General features: G+C 56.7%; 1 protein-coding gene across 1 annotated transcript in view; it reads left to right on the top strand.

Moving 5' to 3' along the window:
* The first annotated feature begins 6,053 nt into the window (after positions 1-6,053).
* AJAP1 (adherens junctions associated protein 1) overlaps positions 6,054-17,375 on the top strand; it is a 111,659-nt gene continuing 100,337 nt past the window's right edge. The window contains exon 1 of the mRNA XM_074377590.1: positions 6,054-6,192. Within this exon, the coding sequence (XP_074233691.1) occupies positions 6,164-6,192 (29 nt within the window). The 5' untranslated portion in view covers positions 6,054-6,163. The remainder of the gene's footprint in view (positions 6,193-17,375) is intronic.

The following is a 17,375-nucleotide window of genomic DNA, read 5'->3' as shown; positions in this document are numbered from 1 at the left end:
AGGTGATGGTGATGATTTTTCTTGACTAACCACTGCTGTCTCCTCTCGAGAGAAGCACAGCCCCCAAAGACACATGATCTGACCATCTATCTATACTGTCAGGGATGAGGCATTCACCACCCCCTCCCGCATCACTGTTGACAAGTGTCAGCATTAGTCAGTGCCTGAGTCTTTGGTAGGGGATGAAGTCTGGTCCAGAATTCCCCAACCTTGAGAATCAAAGATTTATCTAGAGCTTGGAGATAGAAAGAAGTATGCAAACCCAGCATGCTTGCTAGAAAATGCACTTCCTTTCTTTGAACAAACTCTGGCATTATCAAGTTTGGGGGCTCTGTGAAAACAAGATATTGAATCTCTTTGAATTGCTGGTATCTACTCATAAGTCTAGAAGATTGTTTGAATGTCCAAATGTCACCTGCCCCTCCCTATGTGAGGATTATGTTTCCACGTCCACTGGTGTCAACCTGGCCACGGCACTTGCTCTGGCCAGCCAAAGACACATGGAAGTGACATATGCCCCTTCCCAGGGGAAGACTTAAGTGCCACGGGGAGGCCCCACCACGACTTCTTGCCCTGTGCTCTGTGACTGGGCATCCGGGTGGGCGCAGCTCCCTCAGGTCGGGTCCCAGAGTGAAGATGACGTGCAGACGGGCGGGTGGAGCCGTTGGCCGTCCTGACCATGAGTGAGAAATAGACCTTTGTTGGGTTCACCCACCGAGCTCCCATGGGTTGTCTGTTGATGCAGCATTAGCTAGCCTGAGCTGACTGATGTGGTTTATGAATTGATTTGGAAGAGACGTCAGCAGCCTGAAGTCACTGGGGTCCAGCTCTGCCCTTCTTGCTTGGAGCCAAGGGTCTCTGGACCAGCCAGCAGCAGCAACCACCCCCAGTGCGGGGCGGGTCAGAATCAGACCTCGTCCCCTGTGCACCCCCACCCCCATTTGGCCAGCTTGTCCCCAGGAAGTCTCACTCACTGCTACTTTCTGCACACTCTCAGGGATCGGTCCTGCTGTGAGCGCATCCTCACCCCCTCACCTCTCCCCCTAGAAGGAGCTGCCGGGCCCTTGGGGCCAGCGAGTGGCGCCCCCAGCCCCTTTACCTTATCGTAAGTGCAACCAAGGGTCTGACGCCTTCCTGCCCTTGATCCCAACGCTTTTCATTAACACCCAGTTAATCCGTCTGGAGTCCCATCACAGAAGTCTGTGGAGTCAGGCAGCGCATTCTGCTACCACCGTTCCCACCTGCCCACGGTCCAGAGTCTGCTGGAATGTGAGGAAGGGAGCGGATGTTCCTTGCATCCCTTCCAGAGCTAGTCACTGTGTCCCAATTCTTCCTCCTGTCTCCTACGGCCACTGGGTCTCCCCCTGCCCCACTGCCCAAGACAGGGACCATCTGTCCCTCACTCCCTGACCCCTTTAACTCAGGCCACTGCCCTGGAGCAGAACCTCGATGCGGGACAAAAACCCCAGTCACAGTTATGAGAACGTGTAAGGACTTGGCTGGGGGTCGCACCTGTCCTCTGGGGGCACCCCAGCCCTCCTGGCTTCCCACACATGCCTGCCCACCCTCCAGACCCTCCCCTCTTCTCTCCAGCTTCATGCCCCAAACCTCCAGACCCCGCAATGCCAGGGGACTGGGATCAAATTGTCACTTTATTTTGCGATGCGAATTCATTCTTTTCCTTGCTCACCTAAGTAGAATAGGCAAATGTGCCATCACGGAGAATTCCCAAAAGACTTGAGAGCAGGTTTTCTCCATCCCAGCCTGGCTCAAATCCTTCAGCAGCCCTCTCACCCATCACCTGGTCAGAGGAAGCAGGGGGACCGTTTCTCTTTCTGATACACAAGCCGGTTTGCATGGGTAGCAGAGAACTTGCGTTCTCCCTGACGGCCAGGCTGAGATGCAAGGCGACTGTCCTGGGAGTCATTTCGTCGGGGGAGTCTCAGCCTCTCTCCCAGCCTCCAGCCTGGCAGCCTCGCCCTTGCCCTCAGCTGGAGCGGGCAGCAGGGTTGCAGCACCACCTGGGAACAGCTCTGATGCGATGCTGGCAGGGGTAGGGGCCGGACTCCAAGGCCTGGGCCCTTACCTTCCCCCCAGAAGGAAAAGTGACTTGAAGATCCTTCCCGCCCCCACCCGGCCTCCCATCACCACGTGAAATTTCTAAAGGGGGGGGGCGCTAGTAAAGTAAGGGGGCAGAGAAGACAGTGTGAATGCTTTCAAGAAACTTACAATAATTTAAATTAGCATTTCCCTTCCATTTAAAATCACAAACTTCGCTACTTAATCAAATGTCATGCTTAAGACACGCTTGCCTCCTTGGGAGAAAAATGAACAGTGGCAGCTTAGTTTGGCTTTGGATGGATTTTAAAAATAGCCATGCCTGTGAAGGCCATTAGGTAAATGGCCTAAGAGAGCTTCAAAGAGGGCCTCCTGGGGATCGGCCGGCTCCTTTGTTGGGAAAATAGGGCAGGGCAGAGGCCAGGGGGCTCAGAGAGGCCATGCCAGCCTGTGATTCCAGGTTCCAGGGAGCAGACGTACCCCCGGTGGGGGACCAGGTGATCTTTCCATGGTGGGTACTTCTGAAAACTTCCCCATGTCCTTGCTGAAGCTGGTAGGTGTGCGTGAGAGAGAGAGAGAGAGAGAGAGAGAGAGAGAGAGGTGGGTGGGGGATGACTTATACCCCGCCCCCCAATTCCCAAGAGAGGAGGAAGGTGAACAGGTAAGAAACATCAGATGCCATCAAAGTACAAGAAACCAGTCACACCGAGGGCGAAGCATCCTCACGGGTTTGTTATTGTTCAGCGTGTAAAAGACGACAATGTTTCAACAAGAGGGAAAAATCCAAACAAACAAACAAAATAATAGGATTTGCCCTCCTTGGGGGAGCTGGAGTGGTGTCGTCAGTGCCCCCCCCCCAAGTCTCACTTTCCAGCCTGGGCGGGGCTGGGGGGCGACCGTCCCCTCTCCTCCCACCCCCGGGGATTTAAGGGGGCGGCACTCACTCGGCGCCCGTCCGCCGTGTAGCTTCCCCTCCTGACTGCCCCTGCTTATCCTGACTGCTGTTTCCAGAAGACACTTCAGTTCTTGGCCCCGAGGTTCATACCTGAGGTCAGATCCCCCAAGACATGTGGGTAGAATTCAAGGGGTCTTTACACTTGGATGGTGAAAAAGTTACATCCGAAACCCAGCATTTCTTCCCGGAGAAAGGTAGGCAGGCGGTGTGACGTACCTCTGACTGTCACACCGAGACGGCCGCCCAATCCCGTGGCCGCGCTGCCGCTGTGGACAGGTCCCAGGGGCTCTGCTGCGCATCTCCACACCCAAACTGCGGGGCGTTCTGGATCTGCCAATTTATTACTTCATGTAACTAAAAGAACATATTTCTCTGCCCCTCTACTTTACTATGTCAAGAATTTAATATTTCGATCATACGTTTCAATATGCCTGGTTTCCTAATAATCCTGTGCGTTTTACTGCACTCACTCAGAAGCGTCCTCACACGAGGTCCCGCACAAGGCTTGCACAGGGCTGCAGAAGGGGGTCCCCGGAGCAGAGCGGCTCCTGACCCAGCAGCTCCTCCAGGGATGTTCTGGAAGCACCTCTCTGGTGCAGCACCCCCACGTGTTCCCGCTAGGTGGCAGCAGTGAGGGCATCGCTACTTCCCTGGTGAGGGGGTGGGGGGTTCAGACTGCTGTTCCCGGACCTCCCTCTGGGATCTGCCCCAGACCTCTGGGAGAGGGCTCCCGGGAGAACACCAGCCACGAGTGGTCACGTAAGCAAAGTGCTGACTCAGCCTGTGCCGTCTTTAGACAGTAACAGTGAATCCGATCTCATTTAACCCCCATAAAAATCTCTGTGTGGAAGGGAACATGGAATCCATTTCACAGGTGTGAAAACTGAGGATGGGAGAGGTTAGATCGTGTACCCAGGACCTCACAGTGAGCAAACAGCTGGTCTGCCCGAGTCAAGACTTGGGTTCTGGCCACCACACCTCTCTGCCCCTGCCCTGTCTCCTCCGGGATCTTCTTGGGGAAACAGGCCACCCCACCCCCCACCCCATCCTCTGGCCTGGGCAGAGTAGACCCCTGTGGCTTTCAAGGACCTGGAGGCTCAGGGATGAAGAGCATGCCTGGGAGTCCACAGTCCCAGCCGTCCCCACTCCACCCCGCAAATGGCTGCCCCTCAGGGAGGCCTTTTCTGCTAAGTGGCGGTCTCTCACCTGGGCCGGGGGGCTGTGTTACAGAGCTTAGCTGGGGGGGGACCTGCATAGATCATCTCCCTCTTCCCCTCCCTGGACCCCCGCATCCACACGTGCCACACAAGAGCTGCACTGGCATGATTTCTAGGGCCTTTGGTTTGGCACCTCCCTCGCAGGCATGGAGAGTTGAAAGCAGGGCTTCTCCGGAGTCAGCAGCTCTAGCCTTCAATAGGGGGGTTTCACTGGACGTCCCTTCTCTCAGGGACAGGGGCCTTCCTCCTCTAGTCAAGGCCTTGCAAATACAACCCACCCAGGTATGCAAAGGGGATGGGGAAGGGGCCAGGATGCGCGTGCGGCGAGTGGGAAGCTGGGGTCCCGAAACTCCCCAGCGACCCCTCTGGAGTCCTCCTCCTCCAGGGCCTAGCCCAGCAGCAGCTGGGGCTGCCGGAGGCTCGGCCTGGGGACTGCTCGAGGGTCAGGATTCAGAACCGACCCGGCTGGGCTGGGGCAGAGGTGCCGAAGCTCTGACCAGGAACGCAGGGACTTCCTCCACCAGGGCCCGAGACAGGGGCCCAGACCGCAGGGGGAGAGCGAACTCTCCCCGCCTCCCAGACTCCGGCGGCCGCTTTCGCGCAGCTCCGCCTGGAGAAAACTTTCTTGGAGCCCCCGACCCAGACGGCCCCCGAATGCTTCCTCACGAGCGCCCCCCGCAAAACCGGCTCTCCGGGTCCACTGGGCGCACCAGTAACCGGGTCAGAACCTCGAACTGCTTCGCATGCCATCCGGTTACCGTGGCAACACCATCCGGCAGCGCCCGGCGGTCCAATCCGAGCCCGCGGCTTCTCTCGAGCCTTTCCCAAGGTGGGGACCGGGACGAGGCTAGGCTTGGGGAAGGGGCGACCGGGGCCCCGCCTGCCGCGGCTCCGGGGCCGCGCACAGATTCGCGCGGCGAAGCGGGCCACCATGAGGCGGGGCGGCGAACGGCAGCCGGGGCCGGGCCGGGGGCTCGGGCTCCAGTTCGAGGGGCGGGGAAGCGGGTGACGTGAGCCGGGCCGGGCGGGCGGAGTTGGGACCCGCTCGGGGAGGCGGGGGCGAGCGCGCTGAGAGACAGACGCGCGGAGGGAGGCGGCTGAGCGGCGCGGGCGGCTCTGCGGCGGGCGCGGTGGGCGCGGGCGGCGGGGCCCCGGGATCCCCGCGCGCCTCCTCGGCGCGGCGCCGCCGCCGCCGCGCGTCCCCACACCCCGCGCTCCACGGCGCCCTCGCCCCGCGCGCCTCCGGTGCCCGCCTCCTGCCGGCCTCTGGCGCCGCGGCCGTCTGCAGAGCGAGCGCTCAGACGGAGCCCCCGGCCAACTTGAGAGGCGCCGACCGGCAGAGGAGTCCCAGGCAGAGCACCCCGGCCCGGCGTCCCGCGGAGAGGACCCGCGTCCGCCAGCGTCGCCGCCTCCCGCACCCCCGGACCGCGCCGCCCCCTCGGCGCAGGCGAGGGCTGGAGCGAGAGTCTCGCCGCGAGACACGCACAGTGCGCGGCGGCGCCGCCCGCCCGCCTCCCTCCTCGCCGCCCCGGAGGGCGAAGCCGGCGCTCCTCCGAACCTCGCTGCGCGGTCGCGGCGCCGGAGCGCGCCCCTCCCGGGCCGGCAGCGGGCGCCCCCGCCTTGCCGCCGTCTTCGCTGGGTCGCCCCCGGAGGGGGCCGCGAGCCCCACGCCCCGGCCGAAGGATGTGCGCCCCCGCGGGCCGCCCCGCCTGAGCCATGCGCCCCAACGGCGGCGGCGCGCCGGCCGGCATGGAGCCCCGCGCGGCCGCGCTCTGACTCGCTCTGCGCCCCGCGGCCGGCGGGCGGCGGGCAGCGGGCGGCGGCAGACGGAGAGCCAGAGACCGGCGCCGCGGGACGGAAGCGAGCGGGCGCGGACGCCGCGCAGATGGCCGGGGCGAGCGAGATCTGAGGCTCCGCTCCCTGAAACGTGACCATGTGGATTCAACAGCTTTTAGGACTCAGGTGAGCGACCCGGCCCGCGTCCGGGTGCGTGTGGGTGCGCGGGTGCGTGGGTGCCGCGCTAGGCTGGAGCGGCGCTTTCCTCGGTGTTGCAAATAAAGGGACCCCCTCCCTGCTCCCCTCGAGCGGCCGGCCGGTGCCCCGGCAGCCCGGTCGGGGCGCCAGTCAGGAGCTCGGGGGCCCCGCGGCCCTGCAGGGAGCGTCTGGCTCTCCCAGGCTCCGCGCGCCCGGGTCCGGGCAGGGGTGCCCGCCCCAGCTTCCCGAGTACCGGGGCCAGCCGGACGCGCCCGCGGTTCCCGGCGCCAGCAGCGCAGTGTCCTGGCCGGCCGCCCCGGCGCGCCTCCTCCCTGGGGCCCGGGCGAGGCGCGGGCCGCTGGGCGCGGTGGGCCGTGGACCCAGGGCGGGGGCCGGGGCTGCCGGGGAAAGCCAAGGCTCCGGGCTCCCGGCGAGAGCTTGGCAGGCGGAGTTGGCGGAAACCAAAGCCTAATAGCCACTCTGTCCGCCTTTCCCCATCCTCGGGGCCCCGGGGCTGAGCAGGGGCCTCCCGGGCTCCCAGCTGCCGGTCCAGCTGTTTGCCGGTGACCTCCGGGCCCGACGGGCGCGCACAGCTGGCGGGCAGCTGGGGCGGGAGACGTTGGGGTTCTGGGGGAGCACAGGCGGGCACCCCCTCCTTGCCTCACACAAACACCCTCGGGAGCGCCCGGGACTTGTCTGTGTCCCAGACTCCAGGGCCGGCAGGAACCGGGGGTTCGCGCTCGGGGCCCCTGGTAGTGGTAACCAGGAAGACCCTTTTCGACAAACTTTGCCCGCCTGTCGTGGAGCTCGGGTTTCATCCCCTGCCTCGAGAAGCCTCGGACCCAGCAGGGCGCAGTTGCCCCCCTTGGCGGCGCAGGCTGCCTCCGAGCCGTCGCCCTCCTGCCGGGCGGGGGTCTCGGCGGAGCTGGTGCGTTTGGGTCCCGGGTTGCATCCGAGAGCTGGGAGGACATAGGCGGAGGCAGGGGAAGCCGGCGTGCGGTTCTCGAGTTCGTCCACTGGGATGCACTGCGCTCCCGCGTTGGGGAGAAAGGGGCCGGTCGTTGCTGGAGCCGGCTGCCTGAGCCGCCCCCACCGCCACCCGATAAGAGCTGGGGGGAGGGACGAGAGCGAGCTGAAGGGAGAATCAAGTGCGCGTCCTGATTTTGAGAAATTGGGCGAGGACGGAGCCCGCCAAGCGTTTTCAAGCCACCCTTGATTTATGAGACAATTCTCCACTCCCAGGGTGAAGACATCTAGTGAAAATTGCCAAATGTTATTATTGGCATTTTTCTGGAAAGCGGCATGCCTTCTTTCGGTGACAGGGTCTTGTTCCCCAGTGTGGGCTTTAAAAGGTTAATCCTGAGGAGAATTGCGTTGGGTATTGGCTCGGCCTGAATCGATGTCCTGTGCTTGGACTGGTTCAGGTTTAGGCTCAGCCATTCTGGGACGCAGACTAAATGGAGAGAGAGCAGCTCTGCCCGGGTGACCCCTTCCAGGTGCCCTGCCTTCTGCCTCCCCGGTGTCTGCCAGACCCCAGGGCCTCTGGAAAGATCAGAGGGGTCCCCGCTCCGCGGAGGGTGCACCTTGGGCTCCCAGACACCTCCTGAGCTGCTGTCTGGCACTCCATTTCTGATTGACTGCCGACAAGTTATTTGAACCGACATCTTTTTTTTTTTTTTTTTTTACTAACTTGCTAGATGGAAAGATTTGGATAAAGAGAGGAGAGTAAATATCAAGGAAAGAAACCTCTCTGCTGGTTCAAAATTCACTAAAACAGTTCCTCTAAGGCATCCCCGAGTGAGATCTACTCTAGATTTTGCTTCAGGAAATAGTTCTGTGGGTGATTTTGAAGTTTGACCTTTTGTTTTTTTCCCTTCAGTGTTAGCACAAGAGATTTTCGGTAAATGTGCCTCTGAGGACAAGCTGTCACCTCTCTGGGAGGATGACAGGAGCGAGCTCTGTCATGTCTGAGAACTGTCCCCTGGCCGGGAGAAGGGGCTGTGCTTGGAGGCTCTTTGCTTTTGTGTCTCACCAGGCACAGGGTGGCGGCGACGGAAATCCAGGGGGTGCTGGCCTGAGCCCTGGGGAGGTGCTTTTTCCTTCGAGACAGCTCATCGTCTTTGCTCCCAAGCCCCTCCCTGGTTCCCCGGTGAGGGCTTGCCGGCTTCAGGCCTGGTTAGATCAGGCAAACGTGGAGCCTGGAGCCCAGGTGACGAAGGTGGCTCTGGGCACGGCCTGAGTGAGGGCTCCCAGCTCTGGCTTCCAAGACAAAGTCTGGGCTTGGATTTTTGCTTCTGCATTGGAAGGGAGCTGTGTGTCTGAAGCCGTTTCTTAGGAGGAAGAGCAGCGTGAGGCTTTCGGAGCTGTTTTTGTGCCTTTTCGGTGGTAGTTGTAGCAGAACTCCAGAGGTACCTTCTATCTGCACAGATGAAGGCCCCTCGTGAAGGTGGCCCCGGAGCGCGGCCAGCTGCGTCGGAGCTCACAGGAAACAGCTCCCGGAGCCGCGTGGAGGGGACGCTCACTCAGCGAGCGGCGGGGACTCTGGAGCTGGGCTGTCTGGTTGTGAGCGGCCCCTGTGGCCACAGCCTTCCACGTCGCTGCTTCGACAGGGGCTCGGAGCCTGCAAGGCACCTGCCAGGTGCCACTCGAAGGTGCCGCGGCCAACACCGCACTTCTCCCGGGCATGTCCTTTGTGGTCCCTCTGCCTAAGGTTCTGCTGCCCCTTCTGTTCCCGAGGCCCTGGCTGTGTGTGCGGCGGGGGTGGGTCTGTGACATCATAATGGCATTCTCTTCTTTCCTGGGATGCTTCTCAGTCCCCAGGCCCACTAGACACGCTGTACCACATTTGGGCTGCACTGCACGGTCCCGGGGGATCGCCTGTCCCCATCCCGGCCTGTAAAGTCCTCCAGCAGCTGGGGACGAGCAGCCAGGCTTCAGAGGCTGTCGGAGTCAGAGTCCCTGTCTGCAGACACTGTCTTCCTGGTCAGCTGTGGCTCGCACCCATTTCCAGCTGCTGCCACCAAATTGATTGCGACTGGAGTCCATCGGGTGTCGGTGGCCGTGAGGCTCACCAGCACCAGTATTACTGGAATAAATCACCACTTTAAGGGGCAGCTCACAGCTTTTCTACCACACGGGTGCCTCCCCCTCCCCTCACGCCCGCCCTCCCCCCGGGGGACCCACTGTCCAAGCAGAGGAGAGGGTAGCCAGCTCCTCCCCATCTGTACCTTCTGTTGATTTATTTTAATCACCTGCTTCCTTTTCTCTGTGCATCGGAAAGAGCGATAAGTGGGGAGCAGGGCAAGGCGGCTCCCAGGCTGAGACAGCTCCACGCCTCCCTGAGACGTCTGTCTCCCGGTCCCTGGAGAGCCAGCAGCTGCTTCCCCACCGGATCCTGCATCCTCCTCCCTGGGGTCGCTCACATGGCGCCCTCCTTGTCCCCAGCCCACCAGCCTGGGCGCCATCCAGGCGTTTGGCAGATGTGAGCTGGAGGTCCTCCCTAAGTCCTTCCTTCCCCTGGGCTTTTTGTGGGAGACCCACAGGGTGCCGGGAGCAGGTGGGGGCAGCCGCACCCTGGGTCCTGACAGACAGGGTGGACACCAAACTCCGCCCCGACCCCGGCCGACCACTGCCAAGCCTCCCAGAGCCCAGGGTCTTCTGTCTGGGGTTACGTAAGAGTCATCTGCTTCCCATACGTAGTTGCCAAGTTTTCTTCAAAGGGCTACAACTCAGTAGAGACCAAATTGATGTAGAGATTAGCTTGGAAAGCCAAATATATCCCTGATCTAGATTTTTGTGTTTGAAGTCTGGCTCGAGAGGGTTTCTCCTGGCCGATGCCAATCAGACATGAGGGGGAGGCGGGAGCAAGGCTGGCTGGAGCTGGAGCAGGCAGACCCCACGGCCCACTGACTCTCTCTCCCTCTCTAGGACCCCCTTCCAGGAATTCAAAGGAGTCCGTGAGTCAGGAGGCCGCCCAGTGGGGAGTGGTGGTTATATAACTCGGATTAACTCTCAGTTAATAGAAAGTCGGAGGCTGCAGTGCTCATGTTAGAGCTCCGGGAGCCCTCAGGTGGGGGCCCTGGCTCCCCCGGTGTCCATCCACATTGGGTCCTGGATTGGATCTGGCTGCCTGGAGGAGGTGTGACTGCTCTGGCTCCCCATTGTGGGCAGCACTCTGTACCCATCAGTGAACCAGGAATGGTAGGGAGCTTCTCAGGGCCAGGTCCAAAGCCCCTTCCAGGAGAGTGTGTAAGACTCAGCCCCTACTGCTGCCAGTGGGCAGAGGAAGGAAGCACGGGGCAGCCCCCACGGACCCGCCGAGTTAATTGGGATGCCCAGATAGGTGCAGGGAAGTGGCAGGGCAGTGAGTGTTGCTACTCCTTGGAAAAGGCCCTGGGGATGGCGAGAGGCCAGAAGCCCACCATTCAGAGGGTCTTCAGAGTTGATAAATAACTCCAGCACGACTCAATGGGAACCTGGAGTGGAGGACGGTGGGTGCAGTGCCATCCATCCTGCGCATGCCGGCCCCAGCCCCCTGACCTGGGCACCATCCAGGTGTGGTGTGTTGGCAAAGAACAAGGTCCGGCTGCCGGGCCACGGTGGGCTGGGGGGTGGGCCTGGGGCTGTATGTGCGTCTCCATCCCATGCGTGCACTCTGGAGAGGCTGTCTCTCTCTCTCCCCTCCCACCCAAGACAAGGTGGGCGGCTGCCGTGCTGAGTCCATCTGTGCTTCCCTGCCCGCCTCCCCCTTCCGCCCCGTTCACGTGCTCCGTTTGTCCACTCGCTGGGACTTCTGCCATTTGTGGCCCTTTCTCTTGGGTGGCCGGCCAAGGAGGGAGGGCCGGCGTGCAGAGCCCATGGCCTCTCTGCCCTCCTGTCACTTCCAGCCCCTAGTGGGTGGCCGCCTAGACCTCAGCCCACCCTCCCCACGGAGTTGCTGTTCGGGCCCGGTGTGACCTCAGGGGCTTGTGGGAAGGGCGCACCCACAGTGGTGCCAGGACCTTGCGGCTGGCGGTGGAGACTCGGGGGCGTGTCTGCCAGGGACGCTGGGGTGTCTGTGTCCAGGCTTCCTGGTTAGTGCTGGGGGGAAGCTCTGGGCACTGGACCGGGGGCTCATGAGGGCAGGGACTGTCTCAGCCTTCGTCACCTCTTGAGAAGAGCGCTGCCCCATAGAAGATGCTCAGGAGCTGGCTGTGAGTGAGTGAGCTTGTCTGCCTGGCCCAGTGCCCTTGCTTTACAAGTCTCGCCCTTGTGGTAACTCATCCCCGAGTCCACACCGAGACCCAGGAAGGCAGTGCCCATCCAGGGCCAGCCTTAGGCCTTGACCCTGTCCTGCGCCAGATAGATATCACACTTCTTCTGCCCCACTTGGTGGTGCTCGCAATTCCACCGTTAGAGAGTCATTCTTTTGGCTTGACACTTAGTCACGAGGGGCATGCAGACGTGTCCGGGAAAAACTGCCCCACTGAGCGCTTTCAGTTATCAGTTCAGCAGGAGAGAGGGCATCCGATCTTTAACTTAAGAGGAAAGGTGGGTGTAGACGGGAAGAGAGCACGAGGGCAGGTGCACGGGTCTGGCGGTGTAGTGGGGGAGCCAAGATGCCACCGAGGGAGGACTGGGAGACGTTAGGGTGCAGACTCGGGCAAGAGGCGAAACAACCTGCCTTCCAGTGGGCTGAGGGCTCCTCTTCCCCTCGGCTTTCTTGGGGGACTGGGACAGTTGCTGTACCTATGAGGGACTGACGGAGAAGGTTCTGGTCAGTCTGTGAGTCCGTGGGTGGGCAGGTAGAGGAGACCGGGGACAGTCTGTGACACGTACCCACCTTAGACGCGTCTGCTCCTGTCTCCCGTGAGAGCTGTGGAGTTTGCACTGCGTTTGATAAAGTCCGCGTGCTCTTTTTTAAGTGGAGGTGTCGCTTTCAGACAACTTTTTATTCGTTTCACTTGTGCGACGTGATGAGGCCATCCTTGTGTGCGAATGAAATGAGCAGCACCGTCGATGCAGTTGACATCCGTCACCACACGTAGTCACAGGCTTGCTTTCTTCTTGTGATAAGAACTTTGAAGATCGCTCTCAGCTATTTCCAGACATGTGAGGCAGAGGACAGACCTGCGGTGGCCAGAGGTGGAGGTGGGATGGGTGAGATGGGGGAAGGGGTCAGAGGTACAAAGTCCAGCTATGGAACAGAGAAGTCCTGGGGATGTCGTGTACAGCGTGGGGACTGAGGTCCATGCAACCTGCCTGCTGTCCATGTCTGCGTGCAGACCTCTGTTTCACTCATTTCGTTCACACCTTTAATCCATTCCTTAGTCCCTGAGCGCCTGAGGGTACTCAGCTTTGACCAGATGCCCCGCAGACCTGGAAATGAGTGGGTGCCTGCCCTCAAACGCTCCTCACTCCAGTAACGGAGGGAGAATATGTGAGCGGGCAAAATGACTCTTACTAGGAGTGGAGACCAGCATTGTCAAGTAAAAACAGAACATGGGCCACGTTTGTATTTTGAAAATTTCCAGTAGCCACATTAAAAGAAAAAAAAAAGGTGAAATCAACTTGAATGGTAAATTTAATTTTTCTACCACATGCAAACTATTATTTCAGTGTGTGATCAATATAAAACTGTGAATGAGCGTTCATTTTCCATTCGCACGCTGCTCTAAGTCGTGGAAATCAGGAGCTTGTCGTCCCAGACCATCTCCCCGTGGACCTGCTACACTTGGGGGGCTCAGTGGGCACGTGGGGTTAGGGGCAGCCACATTGGATGCTTTCCTACGGAAATTCAGCCGTGAGAAAAGTGTTCAGAGACCGCCGCTTCCCCAGGCTGTGTGCGACATTGGCACCAATGCTGCATTGGTAAACGCTCCGACGAGGGCCAGCCTGGCCAGCAGCCCTCTCTCTACAGTGGACACGTGCGGAGTGCCAGCTCTGTGCTGGGCCAGCGCCAGGGCCGGAGGCAGGCCGCTGAGCTGGGACGGGGGCAGCGGCCGCTGGCGTCGGGGGTGGGGGGCCCATGGTCTGGAGAGGGAGCTGGACCGTGCAGGCAGGGCAGGTTGTCCAGCCCTACCAGGGCACTTCCCAGCCCACGCTGTGATGAAATGCTCTTGGTGACCTGAGGAGGGACTGCTCATTTGTAACAGAGCTGTCAGGGGCCAGGGGGTTCAGTGGATGGAGAGACAAGACCAGCGAGTCAAAGAGCTTGCTGGACAAGAAGCCGTATCACCTGCTGGGAAGGAGAGCTGCCCTCCTGGAGGGTCATTTCCAGAGTCTCCACCAATGTGCCCCAGAGCCAGCGCCCTGAGTGAACACACCCTGGGATAACAGACATCGGGGTGGCCCCTCGCAGCTCTGACAGGGTGCATTCACTGGGCCTGACCTGAGGCCGGGGCCCCCAGCCTCCCCCCGGCCCCCCAGCTCCTGTCGCCAATGCTGAGAGCCTGTGACACATCGGGTCCACAGGAGGAGGAATGACGGGGAATCGTCAAGGTCTGGTTTCAATGAAGACCTTTGAGAACCTTGTTCTAGAAGTAGGGGTGTGTGTGTGTGGTGTGTGTGAGGGGAGTGGTGTCTGTTGGGGAACATGTATGGGTTTCTGGGGTGTGGGTGTGAGTGTGTGTATGTGGGTGTGCATGGTGTGTGTTGGGGAGTTTAGGGGCCAGTGGGCATCCAAGCATTTATGATCAGGAGCTCCAACTCTGGGTGAAGAGACCCGTTTTTTAAACAGAACTCCCCCTGCAGGAGGGAATCTGCTGAGTTCATAGGATTGAGGGTCTGGATAAGGAAGTGTGGAGCATGCCACATCAAGAACCGGGCTTCTAACACAGGTGCGGACAGGCAGCTGATTCCAGGTGGGCTGGTGGGCTGCTTGCTGGTGCTGCACAGGCATGAGGGGGCTCCTGAGGGGATTTGGAGGGGATGCCCTTGCATTGACAAGCCCACCCTGTGCCTTCATGGAACACTGATGGAGCACCCACTAAGTGCAAGGACTCAATGCCAGGCACAGATTCCAGGCAGTGGGGTGTGATCTGTGAAAAGAGTGCACTTTGTTGAGCTGCCCTGGTGATCATTTGTGACCACCCTTCCTTAAATATTAAAAGAAAGGAATTTGTATTGTGGGACAATTCCCCAATTTGGGAGCTCTTTCTAAGTTAAGTTGTAAATTCTTCAAACTCTGAGATAGCTCCTTTTTTGATCTCATCTAATTTTTTTTTATTATTATTTTGCATGCACTGACTTAGTTAAGCAGGGCACAGGTTCATGGTAAGATTCCTAAATTCAAACTTACGGAACTTTGAGGCAAGTGAGTTGTACGTCAGGTGCCTTATTCTAACCAGATGCAATGGTGCAGCTTCTTCAAACTGACATACAGGCTCTGTCAGCTGTTGTGAAGATTCTAGCAAAAGAAGGATGAGGAAGGCAACTAATCACCAGCGTTTCCAAGAATGGAATCTCAAGTGCTCAGTGCTGATTGGTGGGCCACAGTGTACCAGGGCCCTGCAAGGAGTTTTCATGCTATTTCTTGGAATCCTTGGCCCTGAAAAAGGAATATTTAGATTTGAGAAAGGGAAGATCTCAGCGGGGAAGGTCTGGCAGCAGGAAAATGCTGTTAAAAAACTAACATGCTCAGTCCTATAGGCCAATATGGCTTGTGAAAATAGGCCAAGAGAATCCTTAACGAAATATTAACAAATATGTACATTTAGCGATGTGTAAAAAGAAGTATAAACCATGACAACGTGGGGTTTATTCCACGAATAATGCAAGGATGGTTCAATATTTGGAAATCAATCAATGCACTCTATCGTAAGAAAAGGCTAAAGAAGAAAAATCATATGATCATATGCATTTTTGATACATTCAACAGCTACCTATGATAAGAACTCTCAGAAAATAGGCATACAGGAGCATTTCTTTGACTTGATAAAAAACATCTGTAAAAAAATCTACCACTGACTTCATAATTAATGTTGAGACACTGGACACTTTTCCCCTGAGATGAGGAACAAGTCAAGGATGTCCACTCTCACCACTGTTATTCAACATGGTAGTGGAAGTTCTTGCCAGTGTGATACAGGAAGAAAAGGAAACAAAAGGTACACAGTAAGGAGGAAATGAAACTGTCCCCATTTGCAGATGATATGATTATCTACATAGAAAATTTCATATCATCTGTAAAGCAACTCCTAAAACTAATAAGAGAATTCAGCAAGGCTGCAGGATACGAGATAAATGTACACAAATTAACTGTATTTCTATCAATTAGCAGTGAACACGTGGACACAAATTAAACATGCAGTACCATTTAGAGTTGCTCTAAAAATGAAGTATTTCAGTGTAAATCTAACGAAACTTATGTGGACAATTTGTATGCTGAGAACCACCCAATGCTGATGGAAGAAATGGAAGAAAGTCTAAATGAATGGAAAGACATACCATGTTCATGGATGGAAGACTCAACATAGTATGGATATTGGGTCCCCTCAGATTGGTATGGAGGTTTAACACAATACTTATCAAAATCCCAGCAAAATATTTGTACATATAGATAATTCTAAAATTCATGTGTAAGTGTAAAGGAACTAGAATAACTAAAAGAGTTTTGAAAAAGAAGAATCCAATGAGAGGAGTCATCTGTCTGATTACAAGACTTATTACAGAGCCACTGTTATGAAGGCTATGTAGTATCAATGGAGGGGTAGATACATAGATCAATGAAACAGAACAGAGAACCAACCCAGGGGTAGACGCCTGCAAATATGCACAGGTGATTTTTCAACAAAGGTGCAAATTCAGTGGACGAAAGATAGCCTTTCAATAAATGGTACTGGAACAAAAGAACATTCATAGCCACCACCTCCCTCCCCCCAAATCCTCACCTTATACACCTTATACAAAATCACTCCAAAACGGGTCACAGAATTAAATATAAAATGTAATAAAACTATAAAACCTGTAGGGAAAAAAGGAGAAAGCCTTCAAGTTGTGGGGCTAGGCAAAGAGTTCTCAGATTTAACACCAAAACCACAATACGTAAAAGGAAAAATGGATAAATCAGACCTCATCAAAATTTTAGAATTCATTCTGTGGAAGACTCTTTTAAGAAGAAAAGGCAGGCTGCAGAGTGGGAGAGAATATCTGCACACTGTGTATCTGACAAAGGACTAGTATTGACGATACACGGAGACCTCTCAAAATGCTCAGTAAGAAAAAATGGAACAGTCCAATTAGAAACAGGTAAAAGTCATGGCAGGGCAATTCACCAAACAGAATATTTAGATGGTAAAATGCACAAGGAAAGATGTTCAGCATCTTTAGCCATTAGAGAAATGCAATTAAAACCATTATCTATCTACTAACATGGCTAAAAAAAGAAATATAGACACCAAATGCTGCCATGAATATGGAGAAACTGGAGCCCTCCTGTACTGCTGGTGGGAAGGTGAAATGTTACAGCCACTCCAGAAAGCACTTTGGCAGTTTCTTATGAAATTAAACCTGCAGCTGCCATACTGTTGAGCATTTCACTCTGGGGCATGTATGCCAGAGAAATGAAGAATTTTGTTCGCACAAAAACCTATATGTGAATGTTCAGAGCAGCTTTGTTTCTAAATAAAGTCTCAAACTGGAAACAACCCACGTGCCCTTCAGCGAGTGAGTGGCTAAACACACCGTGGTACGTACACACCACGGAATAAAAATGAGAGGATGACTGGTGCACCCAACATCCTGCAGGAACCTCCAGAGAATTTTGCTGAGTGTAAAAAGCCAACTTCACGGGTCACACACGATATGATGATTCCATGGCATTCTTGAAGTGGCAGCATGATAGAAACAGAGAACACAGTACTGGTTGTCAGGAGTTAGGGAGAAGCTGGGGTGTGGAAGGGAAGAGGACATGGCTATAATAGGGCAACCCCAGGGGCCCTCGGGGTGCTGGGGTGCTTTCTGTCTTGAGTGCATCCCTGCCAGTATCCTCTTACACCGTTATACTGTGGTTTTGTAAGATGCTTCCACTTGGGGAGCTGGGTAGGGGTGCACAGGATTTCTCTGTATTGCATCTTTTTCAGCACTTGTGGATCTACAACTAACTCAAATTAAAAAGTTGCACTAAAAGAAAAGTAGTATTCTCTACTTTTCTGTCAAAGTTTATCACCTAATTGGGGTGTGTGAGTGTGAGT

Source organism: Camelus bactrianus, chromosome 13 (assembly GCF_048773025.1).
Source record: "Camelus bactrianus isolate YW-2024 breed Bactrian camel chromosome 13, ASM4877302v1, whole genome shotgun sequence".
In the NCBI taxonomy this organism is placed as follows: Eukaryota; Metazoa; Chordata; class Mammalia; order Artiodactyla; family Camelidae; genus Camelus; species Camelus bactrianus.
The sequence above is the reverse complement of the archived record's forward strand: the minus strand, read 5'-3'. Positions and strand labels throughout refer to the sequence as shown.